The sequence below is a fragment of the Helianthus annuus genome, chromosome 16 (assembly GCF_002127325.2).
Source record: "Helianthus annuus cultivar XRQ/B chromosome 16, HanXRQr2.0-SUNRISE, whole genome shotgun sequence".
Taxonomy (NCBI): Eukaryota; Viridiplantae; Streptophyta; class Magnoliopsida; order Asterales; family Asteraceae; genus Helianthus; species Helianthus annuus.
In genome coordinates this window covers 93,597,825-93,622,328 of record NC_035448.2, presented here as the reverse complement: position 1 = coordinate 93,622,328, position 24,504 = coordinate 93,597,825, and the positions used below count along the sequence as shown (strand labels likewise).

The window sequence follows — 24,504 nt, the reverse complement described above, 5'->3', positions numbered from 1 at the left end:
GTGCCTGAAATGGACTCAAACAAGTGCAGGGGGCAAAGCTGTCAAAAAGCAAAAGTTACTGATCAGATGCAGGGGCCTTACGGACCGTAAGGAGTCCCTTGCGGACCGTAAGGGATGCCCAGCGACCAGAAAATTCATTTTTGCTGCTGTTTGATAATTTAGGGGCTGTTTTGGTAAATTCTTTGTGTGGTAACCAAGTTATCTCTTCTCCAAGGCATGCTAGCTGTCCCTAAACACATGTATGGCTAGGATTTAATGCTTAATGACCAAGCAAAACACTTGTAATGATCCTAGTGCATTACTACAACTATAAATAGCCATCCAAACTCCTTCATTCTTTGCTCATTCCTTCTTTTCTCTCTTCACATCTGCTTTGGAGCTCTCTCTCAAGCATTTGGGACTTTGTCTTCTTGTAGAAAAGATAGCAAGGACCCTTAGTGAGCATTCTTTCATTTCTTTTTATGGCTTTTTCCTTATGTAGTGCAGAAAGTCAAACGTTTGGCCAACAGTTTGACTTTCGGTTTTGACCATCAATTGGTCAAGTCAAAGTTCAATTGAACTTTGAAACGTGATTGTAATCACGATAGTTATAATCCTTCGTGATTATAGCATCTGATTACCACGTTAGCTAGTTGTAGTGTTGAGTCAAAGTTTCGGTTAAAATGCGTTTTAGCACGTATTTTGCCTCGGAACTACTTTAGGGTATCAAAACACTTTGTTTTGATACCAAATCAGTAGGTTAAACATGTTTTAACATGTTTAACTCGACACTATTAGTTTGTGCTTGTTTAGGGTCGTAAGTTAAGCGGTCTAAACAACCGCTTACACTTCCGAACCCGACCCGTTTGGTCGATCCTTAGGATCCGACCAAGCTTAGTTAGTGATCATAGATGCATAGGGAATAACCACTGAGGTTATACCTTATGATCACATAGGATTGGTTAGTCATATGCTTGTTAGCTTGTATGCCCATAGGAAATGACCAAAATGCCCTTTTGAAGCTAAAATATGTATTTTGATTATGTGAACATATTTTTGACATGTAATCTAATTTAGTAACATGTTTAGGGATTATTGGGCATGTAAGACTTGGCATAGCACATAGTTAACCATCCGAACATAGTTTTACGGTAACGACGCCTTATGTTACCATAATGTGTCGAAACGGGTCAAAAGCACTTAGGTAGGCCTTCCAATCAGAATGTTGGGATTATTAAATCATACCATATGAGTTCAATTACTCATTTGATTTATAGAACCTCATTCTATCCTATCTCCCGATTTAGGAGCCGATTATTAACATAGTTACCTATACTAGGTGCCGGTTGATTCCGTGATACTTGGAGCTTAAATTGGTCTTATTCTCAAGACTAATTAGCAATCCCAAGTGAGTACATAGTTCCCATCTTTTACCGTTTTCAAATATTTTGGGGTGATACACATGTACATACATGTTACTTTCGTGCATTTCATGCTTTTATGACATAAACATGCTACTTTCACCTAGTACATATATAGTACATGCTTTCCATTGTGTTTTGCTATGTATGTCAAGCATGCTAGCACATTGATTTGTTACACATTTGTTGCATATGTTTACTTAGCATATGTAACACATTGTTTTACATGACGTTTCTGCTATGTATGTTTACTGAGCATGCTAGCACATTGTTTTTTTTTTTACATGAACATTTCTACTAGGCATGTTTACTTAGCATTCCTAGTACATGGTTTTCACATGCTACATTGGTTATGACATTTGGTATGTTCAATCGGGACAATAATACATTCATTAACATTGATCACGCCGCTCGGACTTATGTAATGGTACCATAGGAATTGACAACTCCCGTTTCCGACTTCCTGGGTTTGTTTGGAAGTTGGGGATGACAGAATCCGACTACGTAACTTTAGATGAACCTTTAATTCGTTTAAGGGTTTGTCGCCACAGTCTCAAGGCTTGAATGTATGCGATTAACATTACTGCATAAATGTTTGTAATCATAAAGCATTGTTTTTCTGCAAAGCATAACATTTGATTTAAACTTAGGTTTATTCAAAAACATGTTTTGTACATTTTCTATGGGGTTGAGTAACTTCTAGTTATTCACCATACATGACATTTGTTTTCACATTAGACATCATTACATAGTTAAGTAGATGATTTCCTACTTGCTATGCATTTCATTGGTTATACATGATACACATGACATTGTACACGGTTTACACATACACATTTTGACATGGAACAAGACATTTTGGTTGGTTATTGATAAGTGACTTATGTAACGGGGCTATGTGTTATATGATAAAAGCATGGTGGATACGCCGCTGGTACTTCCTATATATAAGTGCTTTTATCGTATTATACATCGTTGCGTTATATAAACCACTTGGGCAAGACATGAAACATTTCATACATAAACATGACATTGTTTTACGAATTACATATTTTATACAAATTCACTTCTACTTGGTTATTTATTTAACCATGCATTATCATTTCATCATCATTTGATTTTCATTGATTTTCACATGGTTTTACAAAGGAAAACATTTTATAAGGTTCATGACTACACTTTATTAAACACTTCTTTCAAATACAAGTCATGAATCTGCATAAACAAAACCTATGTATCTCACAGGCATTTTTATGCTGACGTACCTATTTTTACATGTGTTTCAGGTGCTAATGCATAAGGGTGTTTGTGCTACACTTAGGCGGACTCGGGCCTTAGTGACTTAAAAGACAGTTATTATGTAGTTTTAGTTGAACTCAAAGACAATGTAAACTTTAATTTTAATAATACATAACTTTAATTTCCATGGTTGTTCAAACAATAATTCTGTCGCCACTCACCTCCCCGGCGTTTCCGCCGCGGTTTGTTGTTTTACGCGGCCGGGGTGTGACAATGTATATAAAAATAATAGAACAATGGGCAATCTTGTTTAAAACGCCTTGAAAAACGTCATTCAAATAGATTTCCTGACCCCCTGGGTTCTAATGGCATACGATTTGAATAAACGCCATAAATACCAAAATGTTAATACAATGAAACCATTAAACGCCATTAATTATTGAAGTTGGTTAACGCCAAAAATCTTAAACCCCAAAAATAAAACAATATTGTGAAAAGCGGAACTGAAAAAACAGAAGATAAAAGGATAAAAATCCCCTCCGCCCTTCTCTATGCCGCGTGACACGTGTTGGGCCAGGATGCGTTCTCATCGTTCTCACACTTTTGAGTGTTTTCTCCTGATCCCGTTTCTGTATATATATATATATATATATATATGAGATGGTTCAAATGAAAACCACTTTTAACGCGAGAACTCGAAAACTAACTAAAAAAGGCTAGAAAACACACCAAAATGGCTTAACGTACATTGCGTACGCGATTGTTTTCCAACGTGCGATTTTATCTTTCACCATGCGATTTGTGCTTTAAAGCACCTTCCATGCGATTTCATATCCCCATGCGATTTCATAAAGCACCTACAAACATGCGATTTTGTAGGATCGTTTGCTGACCCGAACGAGTCGTTCAGAGGTTGTCTCTTGCGTTTCAGATGCGGAATAATAAGAAATGCAAATAGATATAGCTTGTTCTTCCTCCTAACTGCTTGTTTTATTGATTTGAAACGTTTTACAGTTCAATCTTCACACCGGCAGAACCTCGGCGTGGAATTCGACAACTACTTTATGAGGTCCGCTCGAACAGCCCTATATATAGACATTTGGGTCTGCTTATGTGTCATATGACCATAAGAGCGGACCAGTTAAGTCCACATAAGCGGACCTACCTGACAAATGAGCGAACCTAGCAACTCAAGACCCTATGAGCGAACCTAACTCATAAAACCTATACACTCTCCAGTTTTCTCGTATTTCGTGCCCTATGCTATACAATACGATGTAAGACCTGATCCTAGACACCTAGACGAAATCAACAGATGTAGTGCACTAACAGACTCCCCCTCAGATGTTGATGGAGTCGCCAATACACCTTGACTGCATAACTGTGTCTTCACATCTTCAGTCTAGATCAGTCTCTGGGCTTTATCTTCTTTCAATCTTCAGACTCCCCCTCTCGATTTACTGGCATTCATTTGTTCTTCAGTAACATCTTCAGGATCGTTGTCTGACTTCACTCATGCTTTCAGGATTAATTTCCAGGATCGAAACTTGACTCTCTTCTACCAGAGATCTTCAGGAATCGAAACCTGGCTACCTGCACACTCTCAACCCCGAAATAAACTTTCTTTCACAAACATTTCAAACAACTGTGCACCAACACGTGACTACTCTCTCAAATATTTATGATGAACCACTTGAAAAGGTTAGATTAATAAAACATTCAGTTTCATACAAACACTCCCCCTCAAATGCTGCTCATCATGTTTAGCACTCGGAATTTTGAAAATCAGTTCTCCAACATCAGTTGTCGAAAATCCTTTTTACTTTTTCAAAATTTAGCTAAAACACACTAAAATCTTTTTGGATTTTCTAAGAGATATTATCTGACACCACACGTAGACAAAAACATACATAAATGTAATATTTATAAACAATATTTTTGTGAGTTCGTGCAAGAGGATCATATCAGTTTTGAGACCAATCACCAACACCATTAAGCTTGATTACATTATAAGTTTAAAACAATTTACCTAGATTGTCAGTATGTTTGTCCACTTAAATTCTCACACAGATTTCAATCGATTCGAGATACGATATTAATGTTTTAGAGACTTAAACTTAATTGTGTATCACTCACTTGAATATACTCCTGTATCCAGATCCCAAATATTCAGTCTTACAGGTGAGTATACCACAGCTGATATCTGTAAGGGGTTAGATGCGAAACCGTGAGAGCTCAGGTCAGAACTTCCGTTCAGCAGAGAGATGACGGCTCGACTTTTGGTGTGTCCCCTTTAGAGGATCTTTTAAATTTCAACAGCAGCGACTATCAATTTTATTGTTTCATCAGCATGCTGAGGGCGAAGCTTATGTTTCAAGGCTTTAGCAGAAAGTATTATCCGGAGACTAGGTCAGAACTTCCATTCAGCAGAAGTCCCGGGATAATACCCCAGATATCACTGAGCATAAAGACCTAGTATCTCAGAATATGGGACCTTTCAAACAAGATTTTGGGGGTTACCCATATATTCAAGAATAGTTACCCACGAATCAAGCAAGTTTGAATTTAGGTTTATATCTCGTTTCAATTTACTAAATGTGCGAAAATCTACTGACACATCCGCAGTAAGATTGTTTATCACATTTTAACTTTACATTTCTTTAGCGTGCCATGATAGTCCACTAATGTACTATCATTTCCTCTTTTTCGCAACAAAACTCATTTTTGAATTTTATCATGTTTTTGGCTTTTTCAAATTTTCAAATGTTTTTGGATTTTCTGAAATTTTCTACTCCCCCTAAAATGCAAACACATTTCAAAGGAAATTTGAAAACAACTAGACTCTTGACCCACTTGAAAATATAGAAAACAATACAAACTGTACAGAATCTTGACAACTGATATCGAATCTTATCAAATCGCCATTCACTCAGCATAAACAATCAGAACTCCCCCTATCACAAACCATTTTCTCATTTTAGATCTCAAAACACTTAAGTTTGTTTTAATCAAAATGATTTTTCCGGAAAATGAATTTGTGTTGATAAAACCACTTGTAGATCTATCATTTTAAAAACGGGGATGTGGTTCATCATCTTGTTCATTTCTTGCCAGATATAGTAAATCAAGTACAATTAAATGTCCCTGATTTACCATTTGCATTTTAGAACCTTCTGTACCACTTGTAAAAATACAAACATCTCAAAATATAACCACAAAACCACTTGTAAGATCAAGATTACCACTTGAAGATACCCAAAAACTACCATTTGTAGGTTATAATGTAGGAATAACACTTCTACAGAAACCTTTTTACCACTTTGTCGAATTATTCAGAAAGATGCCGATTCCTGCTTCTCAATTAACAACCTGGAAGCTCCGGCGTAGTCCTTCAACCTGCAAAACATTAACACCTATTCAAAATCTTTCAAAACAAACTGTTCAAACACTAGAAAGATGCCGATTCCTGATCCACGATATAAACTTGGGATCTCCGGCATAGTCCTTCGACTATCATGGGAAACAAACTTCCATCCAAGTCTTCTCAGACTTGATGGCCTTCAACTCTTGAGCAGTAGGAGAGTATGTTGCCTTTTTAGTTGCATAAAAATCTTTTACTCCCTTAGCTCTCCCACTCAACATTTTCCCAAATATCTTCTTAACATTCCCGTTGAATGTTTTCTCGACATCAAATTCATCTTTTTCTTTATAAAACTGATTAGAAATCTCAGTTTTTCCCACTTTTTTCTTTACTTCCTCAAACTTCAATGATGGAAACTCCTCATCATTCACTGAAATCTTCTTTTCAACTTGTGGCTCTTCTGGCTTTGTGGAACCAGATTCATCGCCGACATTCACATCAACCTTCTTTGCAACCCATGCCTGGTTGTCTTTTCCTTTCTTCTCATACCTGTTCTTCTTTGAACACTCACCAATCTTGAATTTTGAATTCTCAAAAATCTTAGACCTATTGGTTGGTGGTTCAACATCAATAACTTTCTCTTTCATTTTCAGAGAAACTCCCTGTTTAGTTTTGGCGTTTTTCGAGCAATTCCATGCAATGTGACCAGCTTCATTGCATCGGTAACAGGTTCTAGTCTCTCTTTGATAACATATATCAGCTCCATTCTTCTTTCTCTCAGCAAGAAACTCTTTATTAGATTGTCTCCAGAACGGTTTCTGCTGTTCCTCCTCAGCACTTCCACCTGACACAAATTCAGATTTTGTTTTAGAATTTTTCATATTTTTATCATTTTCTGGTGGAACAAAACCAAGACCTTTTTTTGTAGCTACGATTCTGGTTAGATTTCTTTTGAAAACCAGGACCAGAATTGTTGCCCTTTTTCTTATTTAAACGTTGCTGAACTCTAGAAGTATATTTTTTAGGTTTTTCAAAACTTTTCAAAACTTTTAATTCTGGAATATTAATTTCTATTAGTTTGAAAGTTTTGTTTATTAGTTCCGTTTTAATACTCATTATTGGGAACTCTTTATTGTAATATAATTTGTCCGAACCATTCAAAGTATACACAACTTCGAATGTTTCATCATTCAAATCTGCCTTCGACAATAAAAATTCTTTACTATAAGACCGTTTATCCGACGAATTTTGACTGTTGACTGACGACTTTGACTTTCCAGACCCAGATTTCGACTCAGACTCCTCATCAGTATCCAACACCTGAGCGACCACCTTTTTGATTAATTCAGACTCATGATCAGTATCGGACGAGGTATACGTGACATCAATATTATCTGGTAAAACGTCCGTTGTGTCGGTTTTAAGCTTTATATTCACTGCTTTTTCCAATTGCTCCTCATTTGGTCTCCTAGGTGAATAACCATCCCAAATCGGAGGCGGACATTTGTTATAACTAACAGTCGATTTCTTACCACAGTTTTCTTGTCTTTTAGCTTCTCATCTTTGAAAGCTTCCATACCTGCAACAGTTGGGTAAATACGATCAATGAGATAATCAGAACTAGAGTAACTTTGCAATAAGCGTCTAGTTCTCTCATTCTCTATTTTCTCTGTCTCCAACTCTTGCTTCCACCTAGCACTCTCTTCGATGTAGAAGTTTATTGCTTTTTGTTTTGTCATTAAAACTGCATTCAACATCGTCAGTGCTTGTTCTCTCTCTGAGTTTGTCTTTTGGAGACCGGTTACTGTTTTGTTCAAGACATCGTATGATTCTTTCACATAATTGAGATTGAACAGTAACTGCTCCTTTTTCTTCTCATACTCAGCAATAATGTCGTCTTTTGCTGTACAATCCTTGCAAGCTTCCAAACACTTCTCACACGGCTTGACGACCTCAACAATCTTTTCAACTTCGATTGTTTTGACAACTTCGACCACCTTTTCTACTTCAATCACCTTTTCTTCTTCTTTTTCAATCACAGTAATCTTCTCAGCAACATTCTCAGCATTTTGAACATCACCTTCAGATTCCTTCTGTTGTTCTTTAGCAGCTCTTTTCTCTTTTAGTTTCTCTATCCGATCTGCAAAATAAAAATGAAAACTTTCAGGAGAAAGATGAGATTTAGCAACATTTATATGTTTCTCTTCCTCATCATCACTGCTACTGTGATCTGGTGATTGATCAAATTTTACAGATTTATCAGAAATATCATCTGATTCACTAGAATCAGATGGTGTTTTATCAAAAACAACTGCTTTTTCTGAAACACTCTCATTCTGTACATCTTCATCTGAACTCTGTAAACTTTCATCTGAACCTTCTGAAATTTCTCCAGATCTTTCTGAAGGTTTATCAGTACTATCTGAACTTTCATCAGATGACACAGACTTTTCATCTTCACTTTTCACAGTCTCTCCAATAGATTTCATCCAAGTAGCGAACAAATCTGGCTCTCGGACAATTTTAGCAATGAAGGCTTTAAATTCTCCCTTCTCATCTACAAACATATCCCAGCTGAAACCTTCTGGTAGTTTCTCATCATTTTGATCGATAATGCGTGCTGCTGTGGCTTCAGATGATATGTAATTACTCCAGCTGAAATCTACCAAACATGCTCTCTTGGGATCTTCAATCTTTCTCCCATGAGCTGTCTGTGGTTCTTGGGATTGACCAACTTGCTGATAGATAGCTTTGCGATAGTAATCATCTTTCCCGAATGGATTCTGTGCTCCGCTAGCTTCTCTTCCCTTACACTCCCGTTTGAAATGGCCTTTCTCCCTGCATCGAAAACAAGTAACTTTAGATTTATCAAAACCTAAAGTTGAAACATGAGCATCTAGAAAGTCATTTCTCCCGGTAATGGTTTTGACTTTCTCAGCTCGTCGAAGAACACTTGCGAGACACCATTTGATATCCATGAGTTCCATCTCTTCGGCGTCTATTTGATCGTAATCCTCTTTGGTGAGCATAGGATTTCCGATCCGACCAGCAACCAGACCTTCATAGGATAACAGAACAGAACCCAGAAGTGCCATGTGGTCTTTTGCAGTATCTTCAGAGAAGCTTTGACCTTCTGGAAGGTTGAGAGCTATGTTGCATTGAAACACGTATCCATTTCCGGTCTTTGTACTTTGAGACTGAAAACTCGTGTTTGTCTCTTTCGGATTCACACTTGGAAATGATGAAAACCCGCTGCTACTCTTATTCGAACCCTGATCAGCTTTATCTGATGAATCTCCAGCACTGAAAGCGGTTTGAATCTTCGGACTTCTTTCAGACTCAGTGGCTGGAATACTACCCCTGTAGTACATCTTCACATCCTGTTGACCACTCGGACTATTCATCCTCGCGATCTTTTGCTGTTCAAGATCCTGACTTTCAATTTTCTCAATAAACTGTGAGATTGTTAATCCATCATACACACCAGTATTCTTCAAGATCATCAAATATGTTCCCCACTCTTTCTGAGGTAACGCGTCCGCCAACTTATCCACCCACTCCTCACGACCTTTTTCAACTCCCAACATAGACAGTGATCGCACCAAGTGACAGTATCTCTCGATCAGTTTTTTAGTATCCTCTCCTGGCAAACTGCTAAACAGATCGAATTCTTTCTTTAACAATGCTTTCTTGCTCTTGATCATGTTTTCACTTCCCTCGAATTTAACCCTAAGAGCATCCCATATCGACTTAGTAGTTTTGTCGTGCTGTAACAAGATGAATATATCTTCTTTAATTGCCTGCTGCAACGAACTGATCATCATTTTCTCAGCTCTATACATCGCTCTTTCTTGATCAGTGAATTCGGATATTTCTTTGATGACTTGCAAATCTGTTCGAGGCAACGTATATTTCTTCAATATGCATTCCCACGATCTGAGATGGTTTGCCTGAACCCAGTTTTCAAACCGATCCTTCCACCCATAATACTCCTCAATGCTCATCAATCTAGGGGGCTTTTGAGTTGTTCCCGTCTCATTCTCTAAGTTCATTGCTTGAGCAATTGCGGCTGGAGTAGTCGATGATGCAAACGCGTTGTAGAACTCAGAATCCATACTGACTTAGCACGTTTTTCAAGGCAAATCACAGAAAAGCGAACTAGAAAGATCCAAATAAGCGAACTAGATGTTCACAAAAGCGAACTGTACTTTTGAGCGAACCAGACTTGGTCTTTGGAGCGGACCAACACACAAGCGAACCAGCAAATCACTTTGGAGCGAACCTAACTTGGTCACAAAAGCGAACCGACAATGTACTTTGGAGCGGACCCTTATAAGCGAACCTTCCCAAAGTTGACTAAAAAGCGGACCAGACCAGTACCTTGGAGCGGACCGAGATGATCAAATAAGCGGACCTGATAGTGTACTTTGGAGCGAACCAACAATACCAATTTGGAGCGAACCAGACCCAAAGTTGTACAAAGGAGCGAACCAGAATGTGACCTAAGAGCGGACCTCTATGACGTAAGTATGAGCGAACCACTTTTCGAACCTGATTTGACACATCATAAAGCTGTATTTCGACCTGAAACTTTCAAGGGTTTGTCTTTGATCAATTTTGCACAATCTGTGAGCTTTTGAACGGAATTTGACCGTGAAATCTTCTGGAAATGAGAAAAGAAGGTGTAGAAGTAAGAAGAAACAATGAAAAACAGCTACAATCTGCAGAAAACCTCCTCCCAAGCTCTGATACCACTTGTAGGATCGTTTGCTGACCCGAACGAGTCGTTCAGAGGTTGTCTCTTGCGTTTCAGATGCGGAATAATAAGAAATGCAAGTAGATATAGCTTGTTCTTCCTCCTAACTGCTTGTTTTATTGATTTGAAACGTTTTACAGTTCAATCTTCACACCGGCAGAACCTCGGCGTGGAATTCGACAACTACTTTATGAGGTCCGCTCGAACAGCCCTATGTATAGACATTTGGGTCCGCTTATGTGTCATATGACCATAAGAGCGGACCAGTTAAGTCCACATAAGCGGACCTACCTGACAAATGAGCGAACCTAGCAACTCAAGACCCTATGAGCGAACCTAACTCATAAAACCTATACAGTCTCCAGTTTTCTCGTATTTCGTGCCCTATGCTATACAATACGATGTAAGACCTGACCTTAGACACCTAGACGAAATCAACAGATGTAGTGCACTAACAGATTTCATTAAAAGGATATCCAATTTCATATATATAACATGAACATGTGATTCCATGAACAATACAACCACTTTTATGCACATGCGATTTTACTTTTTAACAATTAGTACATGCAATTTACCATCGCGTACGCAATGTATGATAAGCCCTATTGTACGTTACACGTTATATATATATATATATATTATATATAGGGTAGGGTTTTAGAGTAAACATTAGGTTGAGAGTTAACTGTGTGAACTAATCTGAGCCATTGATTGTTTAGATCTTGAAAATTTTAATAATGACAGGTTTGTAATTATTTATGTGTAAAAAATAAATGAAAAGGGTATAAAGGTAAATTATTAAGTACTTCCGTCTCCAATTAAATAATTAATTACATTCTCTCTCATTTTTTTCTCTCACCAATTAACTATTTTTTTAATTCTAAAAAATATAATCATTATATAATATATTGTTCCATCTAGAACATGATTAAAAGCACTGTAGAAATGAATGTACATATATGTATTATACGTAATCACCATTTAAAAACGTATGTACATATATGTACATTAACAAATATTATTCCATCTGATCATCTTCTTTAAGTGTATATGTCTGATTTGTAATGTACACATATTAGGCATGATTTACTAGAGTTGCATGTTTCCGAGGACATGGTCCAAGATAGGACTTCGTGGAGGCGTAGGATTAGGGTTAAGGACTTCTAGAGGATAGTGTAGTAAGGTCTTAGGGGTATTTTAGGGACGTAGGTTTTCTTATTCTTTTAAGTGACTTTACCAGCGATGGACTTCTTGTGTTTATGCCAGAATGAGGTTGTATGCTATTATACTGTGTCACTCTGATCACTGTCTTGGTATAGGTGACTTCTTTTTTTTCTATATTCTATTTGTCTATATTCTTTGACTTGATGTGTTGGTATGTTGTTCGTCTTGGAGCCGAGGGTCTCTTCTGGAAGCAGCCTCTCTATCCCTAGGGATAGAGGCAAGGTCTGTCTACATCCCACCCTCCCCAGACCCTATAAGTAACTTTGCTATTTGTGGGATTTACTGGGTATGGTTGTTGTTGTTGTAATGTACACATATGTACATTCATAATATACTTCTAAAAAGAAGTTAATGATATGGTTGTTCAACATGGTACACATGTGTATAGCAAGTATCTGAGATGATTGTTCGGCATATGTGTACCTAACAGTCTCAACACGTATATACATATATATCTACATTAACAAGTCATATTCTTAACACGTATATACACATATGTACATTATCACACCTATGTCCAGAACAAGTGTACATTATCACAGAAGATTCATGATGAGTACATGAAGAATAATCATGGATATACAATTATAAAAAAAACTGAATATTTAATCCAAAAATCAAAAAAATATTTAATCAAACGTTCTATAAATAATTCATTCTTGCATGAATATGCAATTAAAAAAAAGAATAAATAACACAAACATATGAATTCATTTATTAAAAAATAATACTTCTTAGTCGTGTGTGAATATAATTATCTCTTATCAAGGGCCTGCTGAACGACATGAATGTACAGAGAAATGGAAAATAAAATTATTTTGAATTAAGAGAGATGGAGAAGATAATTATGCAATTTAAGAAAACTACTAAAATTAAAAGTGTAACTGAAACTCAATGATTAAAATAAAGATTTAAAACTAATTTATTGTATAATTACAATCCTAAAGGAAATCAATAGTATTAGTTTACAAATGAATCTAATCCTATATATACAATAAATTAGTTTTAAATGTGCCGTCCGAACCATATTATTATTCGTGTCAAAGATTTCAACCCTAATATGTGTATACATAAATTTTAGTCAACCTACACAACTTGTTTAACCCGTCTTTTTTAAGTGAATCATACATGTGGACGAGTTATAAATAAGTTGTTGATTTGTAAGCGGGTTGTTGGTAACATGTTTAATGATGAGTTTGGGTATGACTAGTCGACCGACGTGTTTTGTCAAAAATTACTGCCCCCGGGTATCTAACATGAAGGAGACAAAAGGTGACACCAACCCTAATCATATATCGGTAGGAATGGCAATGGGTCGGACTTAGGCCGGGTATTGGTAATCCCAGGCCCTTACCCGGTTGTAATTCTTTGTCCCATACCTGGCCCGTTACCCGTTGGGTATCGGGCATACCCGCGGGTATCGGGCATACCCGCGGGTATCGGGCATACCCGCGGGTATCGGGCATACCCGCGGGTATCGGGTATACCCGTTAATTTCATAAATATACCCGTTGGGACAAATGTGCAATTTTTTACTTTAATGTTTATATAATTTACTATTTTAATGACTATAACAAATGAAAATATGATTAATAACTTACATATCATGTTCAAACCACATATATCAAACTAAATCAAAACGATTACTTAATTAAGTAATTGTATCAGGACCATCTAATTGCATAAACATCCACATAATAAAGGGTGATAGCTTCCATATCCAATATACATACTCAAAAATAAGTTATTTGTTCACTAAGCACTTGTCAAATACTTATCCACATATGACTATAGAGAAGGTAATAAGTACATATATGGAAATCATATGATACTTTCGGGTATGATTTGGGTAAATGGGTCGGGTATCACTAAATCCCGTACCTATACCCGATTTTTTTCTTTTTTTAAGCCTATACACAGTCCATACTCATTGGGCTTCGGGTATACCGGGCCTGTATGCTTCGAGTTTGGGTTATACCTCTTGGTATTTTTAGCCATCCCTATATATCGGCTGCCAATGAAGACACCGTTTCCGGTATCCGCGAACTAAAAAAAAGATGAAATTTAGGTTTTCTCAGAGACTTGTGCCATTTGCACGTAGAACAATCTTCAATCATCAGCGTATCCGCTCAAGTTCCTTCTTCATTAGGAACCTGCATGCTGCTACTAAGCAAGCTCCAGCTTCCTTTAATGGCAGCGGAAGCAGCAGCAGCGGCTCTAAAGGTAACCAAATTCCTGATGAAAGTTATTGTTGCTTCCTTTTGGAATCCGAAAATAGTGTAATGAAATCTGTACCTCATATTGTTCCAGAGGTGAGTGCTGATTGTTGAGAATTCAATTAATTACAGGTAATCCTTTTCTGGTGCCTGGTGCAACTGTGGCAACTATATTTATGCTTGGAGCTCTCCATGCTAGACGGATGTATAGTGACAAGAAAGTATGTTTGTCAGTCATGCTCAAAATTGAAATTAATTAAGAAACCTTTTACAAGTCCAGTCATATCCCAGTCAGTCAGTGTGTATGATATATACTTACATACATGTATATTCAGATTGAAGAGGCAAGGGAAAGCGGCATTGAACTCGAGCTCCAACCAGATGTCAAAGTATTGTTTCTCTGTTATATTTGGAAGTGTATAACAATTCTTGGCTTAATATATGACCTCTGTAGGCTAAATTTCTGAGGATGTTACCTCTGCGCTCCATTTCAAGGTTTTGGGGAGTTTTGTCTGGCACGGTGAGTATGCCCTCATTGTAACATAAAACAATGAATTATGTTGTTGATTAGAAACATTTTATGCAATATGTGGTGTTACTTTAGTATCTTGTAAGATAAGATGGAAAGGGTGTATATGCTACCATTCCCAGTTGAAGTCTTATTTCTTCCTTCAAGTTAGATAAGTGTAAACCTATAACCACCACCATATATACCACTTGATTTGTCGGTTTTCATCTTTTTCAAGACAGTGTGTATAGATTTCCATCTTCAATTCAACAATGATTAAGGATTCTACACGTAAATGATCATATGAGGGGTGTCCAAAATGTGGTTTCATCAAGCTTCACAAACAATTTTCAGTGTATATTTTACATAATGTTTATCAGATTATAATCTTTTTAGTTGTATAAATTCATAGATTATATAGCAACTACATTGATCAAAATGAGAGTATACTTTTAAGCTAGCATATTATACTGTAACGGGACACACACTATTCTGAAAGCAAAGCTATATGGAAATTGTATGAGTATTATGTACTTAACGTGTTTCTATGCCTATCATAGTCTTTTAATATATTGATTATTCATCATGCTTTTAATAATATTTCAGTTATTCATTAATGATTTATCACACTGTTTAGCAGTTTAATCTTGTGATGTTATTTTTTCAGGAACTTCCTGTGTGGCTGCGTCCATATGCTCATAGAGCTTGGGCTCGTGCGTTTCATTCAAGTATGCTATGGGGTCCTTAACTTTTTACTTATTTAATTTTTTTTTTTTTTTTTTGAAGCAACAGATTGTTTGTAAGATCAAATCCTGGTTTTTTTGTTTTTTATTTATTTTAATTTTAGACTTGGAAGAGGTGGCCTTGCCTTTGGATCAATATGCATCAGTTAAAGATTTTTTTGTTCGCTCTTTGAAAGAAGGTTGCAGGCCAATCGATTCTGACCCATATAGTCTGGTAACTGGTAACCAGCTGCTGTATATATCTTCAATATTTACTTATCTTTTATTTTTTATTTCTTGTTTAGTTGTTTCACAATTAGAGGTAGCAAAATGGGCAGGTCAGGCAGTTCATGTAATGGGTCAAAACGAGCCATTTCTACCACAGGAACAGTTAACCACTTTTTTGCTCTTTAAAAACCAGTTATAAAAGCGTTAGTTGTGATCTATTTACATCTTTGAACACATTGATTTAGGAGGTTGTATGGATCAAAACAGACTATCTGTTCTGTCTAGCGCTGAAGATGAACGTGTTCATATATTTTATAAAAATAGAACAGAATCAACCCATTCTTATGCAAATATGTTGACATAGCAACGCCTACGTACAATTATTAACATGCTGGTAATCCAACTATTTCAACTGTAGATCAGCCCTGTTGATGGTACCATTGTAAGAGTTGGAGAGCTGAAAGAAGGTGTTATGATAGAGCAAGTTAAAGGGTTCTCCTACTCTGTATCTTCCCTTTTAGGTGCAGGCTCATTTCTCCCTCTAATGGCTGCTAAAGATATACATGAACAAGACACTAGTCAGCAAGAAAACAATATCAGGGATGAAAGTACCAAATCTTGGTGGAGAGTTTCATTGGCTTCACCAAAACTTAGGGAATCTTCTTCGTCACGGTAAATTTTATATTTTAATAGCTCACGATTAATATCATTACTACTCATTTTAAAGATCGTATATTGGTTATCATCAGCTACTTGGTAGCTATGTAACACGATTTTATGTTCATTGCAGTCCAATGAAAGGTCTTTTTTACTGTGTTATATACCTGAGGCCAGGAGACTACCATCGAATTCACTCACCAGTTGATTGGAATGTACTTCTTCGGAGGCATTTTACTGGTAATTTTTAGCTGTAAATTCAGCTTAATAAGCTAATAACATAAGTTGAATGACTAAATATCGAGGTGGCGAAATGGGTGGGTTAGATGGGATGGATTTTGGTTAAAACAGATGGGACTGGGTTGACTTGACACTTTGTCCACTTTTTAGAAACTAATTAGTGGATTAAAATGATTACAAAACGAAAGCAGTTACAGTATAAATCTTACTTCTTTGCAATGCATTATAAGTACGTTTCGGGCAGCTTTCAACTCGTTGTGGAAAAAAAGATAACCAGAACCGACACCTATAAAAAGAAAAAAAAATCTAGAACCAAGACCGAATCTATCTTTCTATGTTTTTGTTCGATTTGGTTATTCAGTTTGTTGGTCTGGGCTGATTTTTGTCCACCCCTAGTACACACACTTATTATAGCATGAGTGACGTCATATTTGTGTGTTTTTAGTAAATAAGTCTATTCTCCATGTTTCTCAAGGCAGAACTCTAAATACTGTATACTTATATATTCCTTACAGTATTTGTGTGATTCAAAACTTTTGCATAGCATTTAGTAGCATGGCTATGGTCCAAAAATCTTTTTTTTTTCCACACATGGTATGCCATTGAGTTTAAATATTGTATATCTGGCTCAAATATAACATTTTTTAAAATTCTTGCTTCAACACCTAGGTTTTAAATTGCTTGATGCGCTCCAATGCGTTTGGTTCAAAAATTTGATGCATGATGTGCGATGCGAGCACATCACGTATGCAATGCGCTCTTTATAAAAAAAATACTAAAAAATTATTTATACATAACAACTTATAAAAAATACATAAACTAAAACAAATGGCGTAATAAGAAGATAAGAGTTGTGCTTTTTGGTTCAAATCAAGCATACTAAAATGTTTCTAGAACACAAAAAATGTTTAGGAACCATAGTGGTCCAAATCAAGCATACTAAGATATTAGTTATTGCAAAAGCCCAACTCATTTCATAAAATCTAGAAAAAGGAAACATAACAATTAACAAACGATGTTACGTGCATCGGAGCGCCTTATGCGACGAGCGCATTATGCGAAATCGGCGCAATATTCTCTCAGCACGTAAACGCAACGCTTCAGCTGTGGCAATGCGCTATGCATGCATTTTAAAACCAAGTTCAACACACATATGAAATTGTTACACGGATGGTCCCTGTGGTATGACCAGATTACGGTTTTGGTCTGGACTTTTCAAAAATTAAACTTGTTTCTCAACATAAATCACAATAACTGACGCGAATTTTTCTGTTAAATGTTTGTGATTTGATAAAAGTACCCTTACTATTAAAAGAAGTTATATTCATATGTGGTCTCGACTTTTCGATAGCTTATGGATGTTGCCTTTCTTCAGGTCGGCTGTACCCTGTGAATGAGCGTGCTACCAGGACAATAAAAAATCTTTATGTTGAGAATGAAAGGGTAATTATCTTGGAGATGAACTATAAATTCACACACACACACACACACACCCACACACACATATAGAGAGAGAGAGAGAACGAAAGAGAGACATATGATTAGTTTAATTTAATCACGTGACAGTGTTTGCTCTTACTTGACTAACTACTTTAATCATTATCAGGTTGTACTTGAAGGCAAATGGCAAGAAGGTTATATAGCAATGGCTGCAGTAGGTGCAACAAATATTGGGTCTATTGAGGTTGTAAAATCTCTTCGTTAATTCTTCCTTTCATTTTTTTCTACATTTGATATGAAAAGTATAAGCGTTAAGACTTGGCTGTTGCCCTCCCTCGAAACACCAAATACTTTATGCTAGAAGTGACAAAGTGGGCAGGGTGGGTAACAGGTTAAAACGGGTCATTTTTGCGGGTACGGGTTGAAATGTGCTGGGTTCAGTTGGTTGTTTTCCCCTTTTACAAAGAAATCTGTAAATAATTATAGTGTTAAATATAATTACTAAAATAATATTATTACGTTAATAATCTAAAATTCTAAATTAATAAATCCTTGAGTAATGTGTAGTGGGTAACTTTCAATCTGTTTGACTTGTTGAGCACTTCTCTTGAGTCAAATTCATACATATCCTTGAAAATTTGTAACAATATCATACATACCCATCTAAAAAAATTAGTTTGTCAAAAAAACCCATTCCAAACACTTGAAAGGATTTCATATTTACACAATTTATTAAATACATATTATAATATAAGCATTTTACCTTTATCATACTTTTTAGACAGTCCTTACGTAAGGAAAGGGTATTTATGTCAAAACTAAGAAAATGGGCATATATGTTATATATTTTTGTTGGTAAGTGTGGTATCATTCAAGTTTCGAGGAACAATTAACCATATTTGACGTATTTTGGTTCTCAAAAAAACGTATTGCAGCTTTTCATTGAACCTGATTTGAGGACAAACCAACCAAGAAAGAAGTTGGTACAATCAGAAGCTCCTGAAGAGCGGGTGTATGAACCCCAAGGTACAGGAGTGTTGCTCAAGAAAGGAGACGAGGTACGGTTGTTTCATCAACGCAGAGTCGAAGGTCTTATTTTGCAAGGCATGTTGAAATTAAATGTCATATCAAAAGATAAATAAATTAAAACAGTTGGTTTAGAGGTGTTTACAGTTTGGTTTGGTTGGTTTATGAATATAGCATACCAAAAGATAAATAAATTAAAACAGTTAAGCAGCCGGTTTGGTTTACACAGCTGATTCCAAGTTCCATACCGTCGGCTGGACCGCTAAACCACCAAATCCGATAATTTCAAACGGGCCAACTTGCTTTGGGTTTGGTTGGGTCAGTTTTGAATTGTTTATGAACCACCCCTAGGAAAATTTGCTAAAATTTCACTTGTCTTACAGAAGGGGATGGAAATAGGTAAAAGGAAGAAGGTGCTGACTGAAGTTGATTGGTTTTTATATTTTACAGGTAGGTGTTTTTAACATGGGATCAACAGTGGTGCTAGTGTTCCAAGCTCCTGCTTTGTCATCATCAGAATTCAGGTTCGGTGTTGAAAAAGGCGATAAAATACGGATGGGTGAAGCCCTAGGACGGTTACACCATCTGTAACACGTGCTTGTCATTTTTAACCGAAGCTATGATTACAGATTGACATGTTTTATCTCTAATGGTTCAAATAGGTAAAAATTAAAAGTTTATGTATGAGACGGAGCATTTTTTCCTGAAAGCATTTATGTTTTAAACTTTAGATTATAATTCATTCGTGACGGGACGAAAATGTTTGCCTACTTTTGCGACACATTGTAGAAATTAGGGTTGGATGTGGTTTGGTTGGTACTTTTGGCTTGTGGAATCGAGTTGACATGGTGCTAGAATATAAAATACTTTCAAGCTCGACTCAACCTCAATGGTGTCAATTTTAAAATATTTTTGACAATTTTGATTAGGCCTCGACTAAGCATGAAAGTTATGAAACTATTAAACCCCAACTTCACAGTATGACCCGGACCTGCTCAAATTATTTGATGGTTAAATAAATTGCAAGGTCTGGGTTACGAGATGAGAGATAACCAAGTAAGATGATTAAGAAAGAATAATGCACTTTTGTACTCGCGCCTTAAAACGTCGACCAAGGTGTTGGGTTCTAACCTGACCCAACCCGACCTGTTTTGAGTCGTGCCAATTCTGTCATGCATTAGACACTGCAGGTACAAACTGGATTTTGATGTTCTTATAAAAAAAAAGTGTACTACACATTGATGCTAACAACAGTCGCAAGTATGCTGTTTCTAGAATTGAACAAATCAGAATTTGAGCTTAAAGCAGTTACATTCATTCCATTAGCTCCTCAAAGTCTCTCTATTCTTTGTGTGTATTCCATGCCTTTGCAACTCTATATCATAACCTTGCTCCTGAAACAATAACCACATTCTCATTTTAGTAAATACTTAACACAACCCCTTTAGATAAGCAAGCAAAAGAAAAGCCTAATTTGTAAACCCTGTGACTTGCAAACCTTTCACTAATACTACTATTAAATTCATTACTCCCCCTCAAGTTACATATCAAGCACGTTGAATCTTTATGTCCTATGTGGCAACGTAGTTGTAATAGCGGGGGCTATTTTATAAATAGCGATACACTAGAATTTTTTTTAACATGTATATTCATAGTTATCAATAGCGAATACGGACGATAGCGACAAGTTACATACACGCTACGTGGCGATAACAATGAAATAGCGGGTGCAATTTCATGTTTAGCAATACACTAGGGAATAAAATTTTAGGAATATTTTACAAGCATAGTTTATCAAAATTCCTGTAAATATGGAAGAAATACGCTTCTTTTTTCATTCCTAAAATAAAAACCCAGAAATATGCTTCTTTTTTCATCCCTATTTTTTCAATCTCTACCCGCTATTTATTAGAAAAAAAAACCCTAATCCGCTATTTAGGCGCTAAACATCATTTAGCGAGAAACTTACGCTTCGCTACGCTATTTGCCATAGTGAGCGCTATGCTCGCTATTAACATCTGTGTGTATATTATATCAAAAATTAGGCCCGCTTACGGTATGCACATATAATGTATATTTGTGTGGACGCTCGGTGGGCAAAAGTGAAAGTGCACTAATTTTGTGAAAATAACGTTAAAAGAGGGGGATGGTTAATCATGCATCATGTGGTGGCGTTGATAGGCGAAAGACAAAAGGGTACATGCACTAATCGGCCTTTGTCCGATTGTTGAGTGTTATGTGCCTTGTGTCCAAGGTTTGATGCAAAACTACTATTGATGGGATTTACTGATGATGATGATGATGTATATTATATCAAAATACCCTGGTACGTATGCTAATTTACATGTATATTTAACAAAAACCTAAAATCCAGCTATTTTATAGCTATATTTAATTGCTATTTATATTAAAAAATAAAAATAAATTGTCGCTATTATCGATATCTATCGTTACAACCCTAATAGCAAGCCTAGACCTATACGCTACATAGCGCGCTATAGCGATCGCTACGCTCACTATTGACAACTATGGGTGGCAAGTAGTGCAGGCTGTGTAACTGTAACAGGTCAAGATCTGCAGTTACTTGCAATTATTTTTTTGTCAATTTTATAGTTATTTAAAAATAATTGTTATTTTAATAATAATTACAAAACCAACATTCTTTATATAAAACACACTCCAAGAAATCCCATTCATAAATAATCAGGTCATCCCTACCACAAATACTCCATTTCAGTTTCTAGAGTCCACCCTGGAAACGGAAAAAAAAAAAAAACAAAAGAAACAGAAATCCTCTAAAAAAGAAGTCTGGTTTACGATAGAGCAGCACAAAGTCTTCACTTAATTGTAAGCTAATGGCATGGTACCTTTTAATCCATCTCATATATTGGATTATGTAGTGCAAAGCTGCAAGTCAGATTAAAATCCAGCTACAGGCGGCTCATCTTACTCTTTCTCTTAACTGTTTACAACAGGATTAACTAAAAATTACTAGCTCAAAGATCAAAAGCACCAACAACCTAACAGGTCATACTATTATCACAGTTGTTGAAACTTAAAAGCCATCGCCTCTTGCGCCTAGGCCCATTTTTCAGGTGAGTTGAGGCAATTGCGCTTTAATTCTCCAGGTGACGGTTCAGGCGTAGGTTCCGATGAAATTCGTAGACTCGTTTCCGACCAAATTCTCTAAATTCCGGCAAGATTCCAGCCAGATTTCTACTTTCATATAAGGAAAATTACTTTTCTACGCCAATACACAATAATATTTTAGAACTTTTGGTACTAAATAGATGGTACAAAATGTTATATACTTATATAAAAGCTTTGGTCTATTTTATTTGAAGAATATTATTATTTTTCTAATGCATAATATATTCTTAATTTATCTTCATTGTGCATTTTTTTTCAGGCGCTGGGCGTCAGGCGAGGCCTATGCGCCTTGAGTGCGCCTAGCGCCTTTAGTAACCATGACTATTATAGATCCAACACTCCAGCTTATAGTTCACAGAACTCATTTTATCCACAACTCTCCCATTTTTTCCAAGATAAAAAGTTGATTATCATAAAGCATATGAAGTTAGCCACCGAGTCTGGTAGCTTATATGATGTTTAAAAATAGCACATGATCCTACTTATGATTTTGTATGTTCAGCATATTCACGGCATCATCATCATCTTCATACTCAGTAAATCCCACCAATAGCAAAACTAAGGTAGGGTCTAAGGAGGGTAAGAAGTAGACAGCCTTACCTCTACCCCGTAGGATAGAGAGGCTGCTTCCAGTGAGACCCCCGGCTCGATTGTAGTTTTGCATCAAGCCTTGGACATAAGGCACATAACACTTAGCAATCGGGAAAAAGACCGATTGGTGCGTGCACCCCCTTGTCTTTCGGCTATCAACGCCACTACATGATGCATGATTAACCGTCCGTCGCTTTTAACGTTATTTTCATGATGCATATTCACGGCACTAGGTTCTAAATATGAATCCTATAATGCACAAATGGAGGGGCCTCGTCTCCCGCAGTTTCATACCCTTGTTACTTTTCGACAAAGAGATGGATTCACAGATCATCACCTCCTGGGCCAGAGTTCACCTTACATAATTGCATGCAGAACCTGGGCCATGTACTTTATATTCCTTACTGGGAAGCTCAGTTTTTGGCCCTCAAGAAGCAACTTTTTTTGTACATATATATGGGCATGTTCATTTCAGAACCAATAGAAAAGAGAAAAATAGGCGGTTACATAACCATCTCTATATCACATTCAAAGCAGCATGTGCAAATGATTATCGATTCTTGCAGTTTTCTCACTGCAGATCAGATTACGGGTCCTAATCTATGCCAATTTATTTCAACTGTTTCATACAATCTACTGTACTGATTCCACTTGGTTCTAGGCCTTGGTCAATATACAAGTGATTTAAAATGGAGTAAAATCAGGTCACAGTATAAGTTTGCAGAATGAGCTTGACAATGAAGTAAAAAAGAAAAGCACACCTACGTCTGTTTAGCGAAAGATGAAGACGACGGGACTCTTTTGTTGCGAAACATCATATAACCAAGAGGCAAAACGACGCCGATCATCATGATTGCTGATCCGATCAAGTATCTCATGGGACTTGGTGGTTCCACCTCCGATATCAAGATCTGCTGCACCTGCAACAACATCACACATAGTATCTATGTCAATTACAACTTCGATTCAATAAGATCAGATCACATATGTTTATGTGATAGATCTACTTACAGGCATCGTTGATCGTTCGGTGGTGATATTATTGGATCCACGATTTATGAGGTTGAAAACATTTTCATCTTCTTTCTAAATTAGGGCTTCTAAATGCCTTCTATTTTTTTTTTTATAAATTAAATTCTGTTTGTATAAATATTAAGAAAACAGAAATAAGCAAAATGTATCTTAAAAAAAACATGAATTTATATCATCACGTGAAGTAAAACGTAGGTAGAGACAAATACAAACTTATGCCGCAAACTAGCATAAACCATAAATAAACTCGAATTTGTGCGGAAAAAGCTTTAACTAAAAACAAAAGTAAGACAAATTTAAAAGCCCAAAAATAAACATACAAACTCGACTTAAAATGTAAAACAATAATAAACAAAAAAAAATCAATAAAAGTAAACAAAAACTAACCCTTTGAGAGCCAATACTATAGTCAAAGTAAAAGGTCACAAAAAGTGACTGTGTTTAACAATCTACTTGTTATTCCTATATAGTATATCAGAGGCGGTGATGTGTGCGTATATATACATGTTTTTGCAATGAATTTTACACATGATTCGGTTTTAAATTTATAAAAATGATTTATACTTCAACATTAAAACACACACGAAATGACAAGTGTACCCCGTCATATATGTAGTAAAGTATCGGTAAGAACCAAGTGTCGATCCAAGAATGTGGGCGGATGCAATAATACTAAACCTTTGTTATTAAATTACCGGTAAAAAGATAAGT

The 24,504-nt window shown here is 36.3% G+C and overlaps 2 protein-coding genes across 3 annotated transcripts; one reads left to right on the top strand and one right to left on the bottom strand.

Annotated features, from left to right (window-relative positions):
- Positions 1-14,000: 14,000 nt before the first annotated feature.
- LOC110916300 (phosphatidylserine decarboxylase proenzyme 1, mitochondrial) lies at positions 14,001-19,790 on the top strand. Its single transcript, XM_022161042.2, has 12 exons — positions 14,001-14,206; positions 14,332-14,420; positions 14,535-14,588; positions 14,654-14,719; positions 15,375-15,435; positions 15,555-15,664; positions 16,076-16,329; positions 16,448-16,554; positions 17,930-17,997; positions 18,161-18,238; positions 18,930-19,052; positions 19,471-19,790. Exons 1-12 carry the CDS (start codon positions 14,041-14,043, stop codon positions 19,609-19,611), a joined length of 1,317 nt encoding a protein of 438 aa, XP_022016734.1. The 5' UTR covers positions 14,001-14,040; the 3' UTR covers positions 19,612-19,790.
- Positions 19,791-20,209: 419 nt separating this feature from the next.
- Positions 20,210-23,911, bottom strand: LOC110916466. Of its 2 annotated transcripts, none has more exons than XM_022161198.2 (3): positions 23,773-23,911; positions 23,523-23,681; positions 20,210-20,414 (listed from the first exon to the last, which is right to left on the bottom strand). In XM_022161198.2, the coding sequence occupies exons 1-2, from the start codon at positions 23,776-23,778 to the stop codon at positions 23,523-23,525; spliced, it is 165 nt and encodes a 54-aa protein (XP_022016890.1). In that variant the 5' UTR covers positions 23,779-23,911; the 3' UTR covers positions 20,210-20,414. The 2 variants fall into 2 exon arrangements, with proteins under 2 accessions (XP_022016890.1, XP_022016889.1); XM_022161197.2 differs by having other exon boundaries at positions 23,527-23,681.
- Positions 23,912-24,504: the final 593 nt, after the last annotated feature.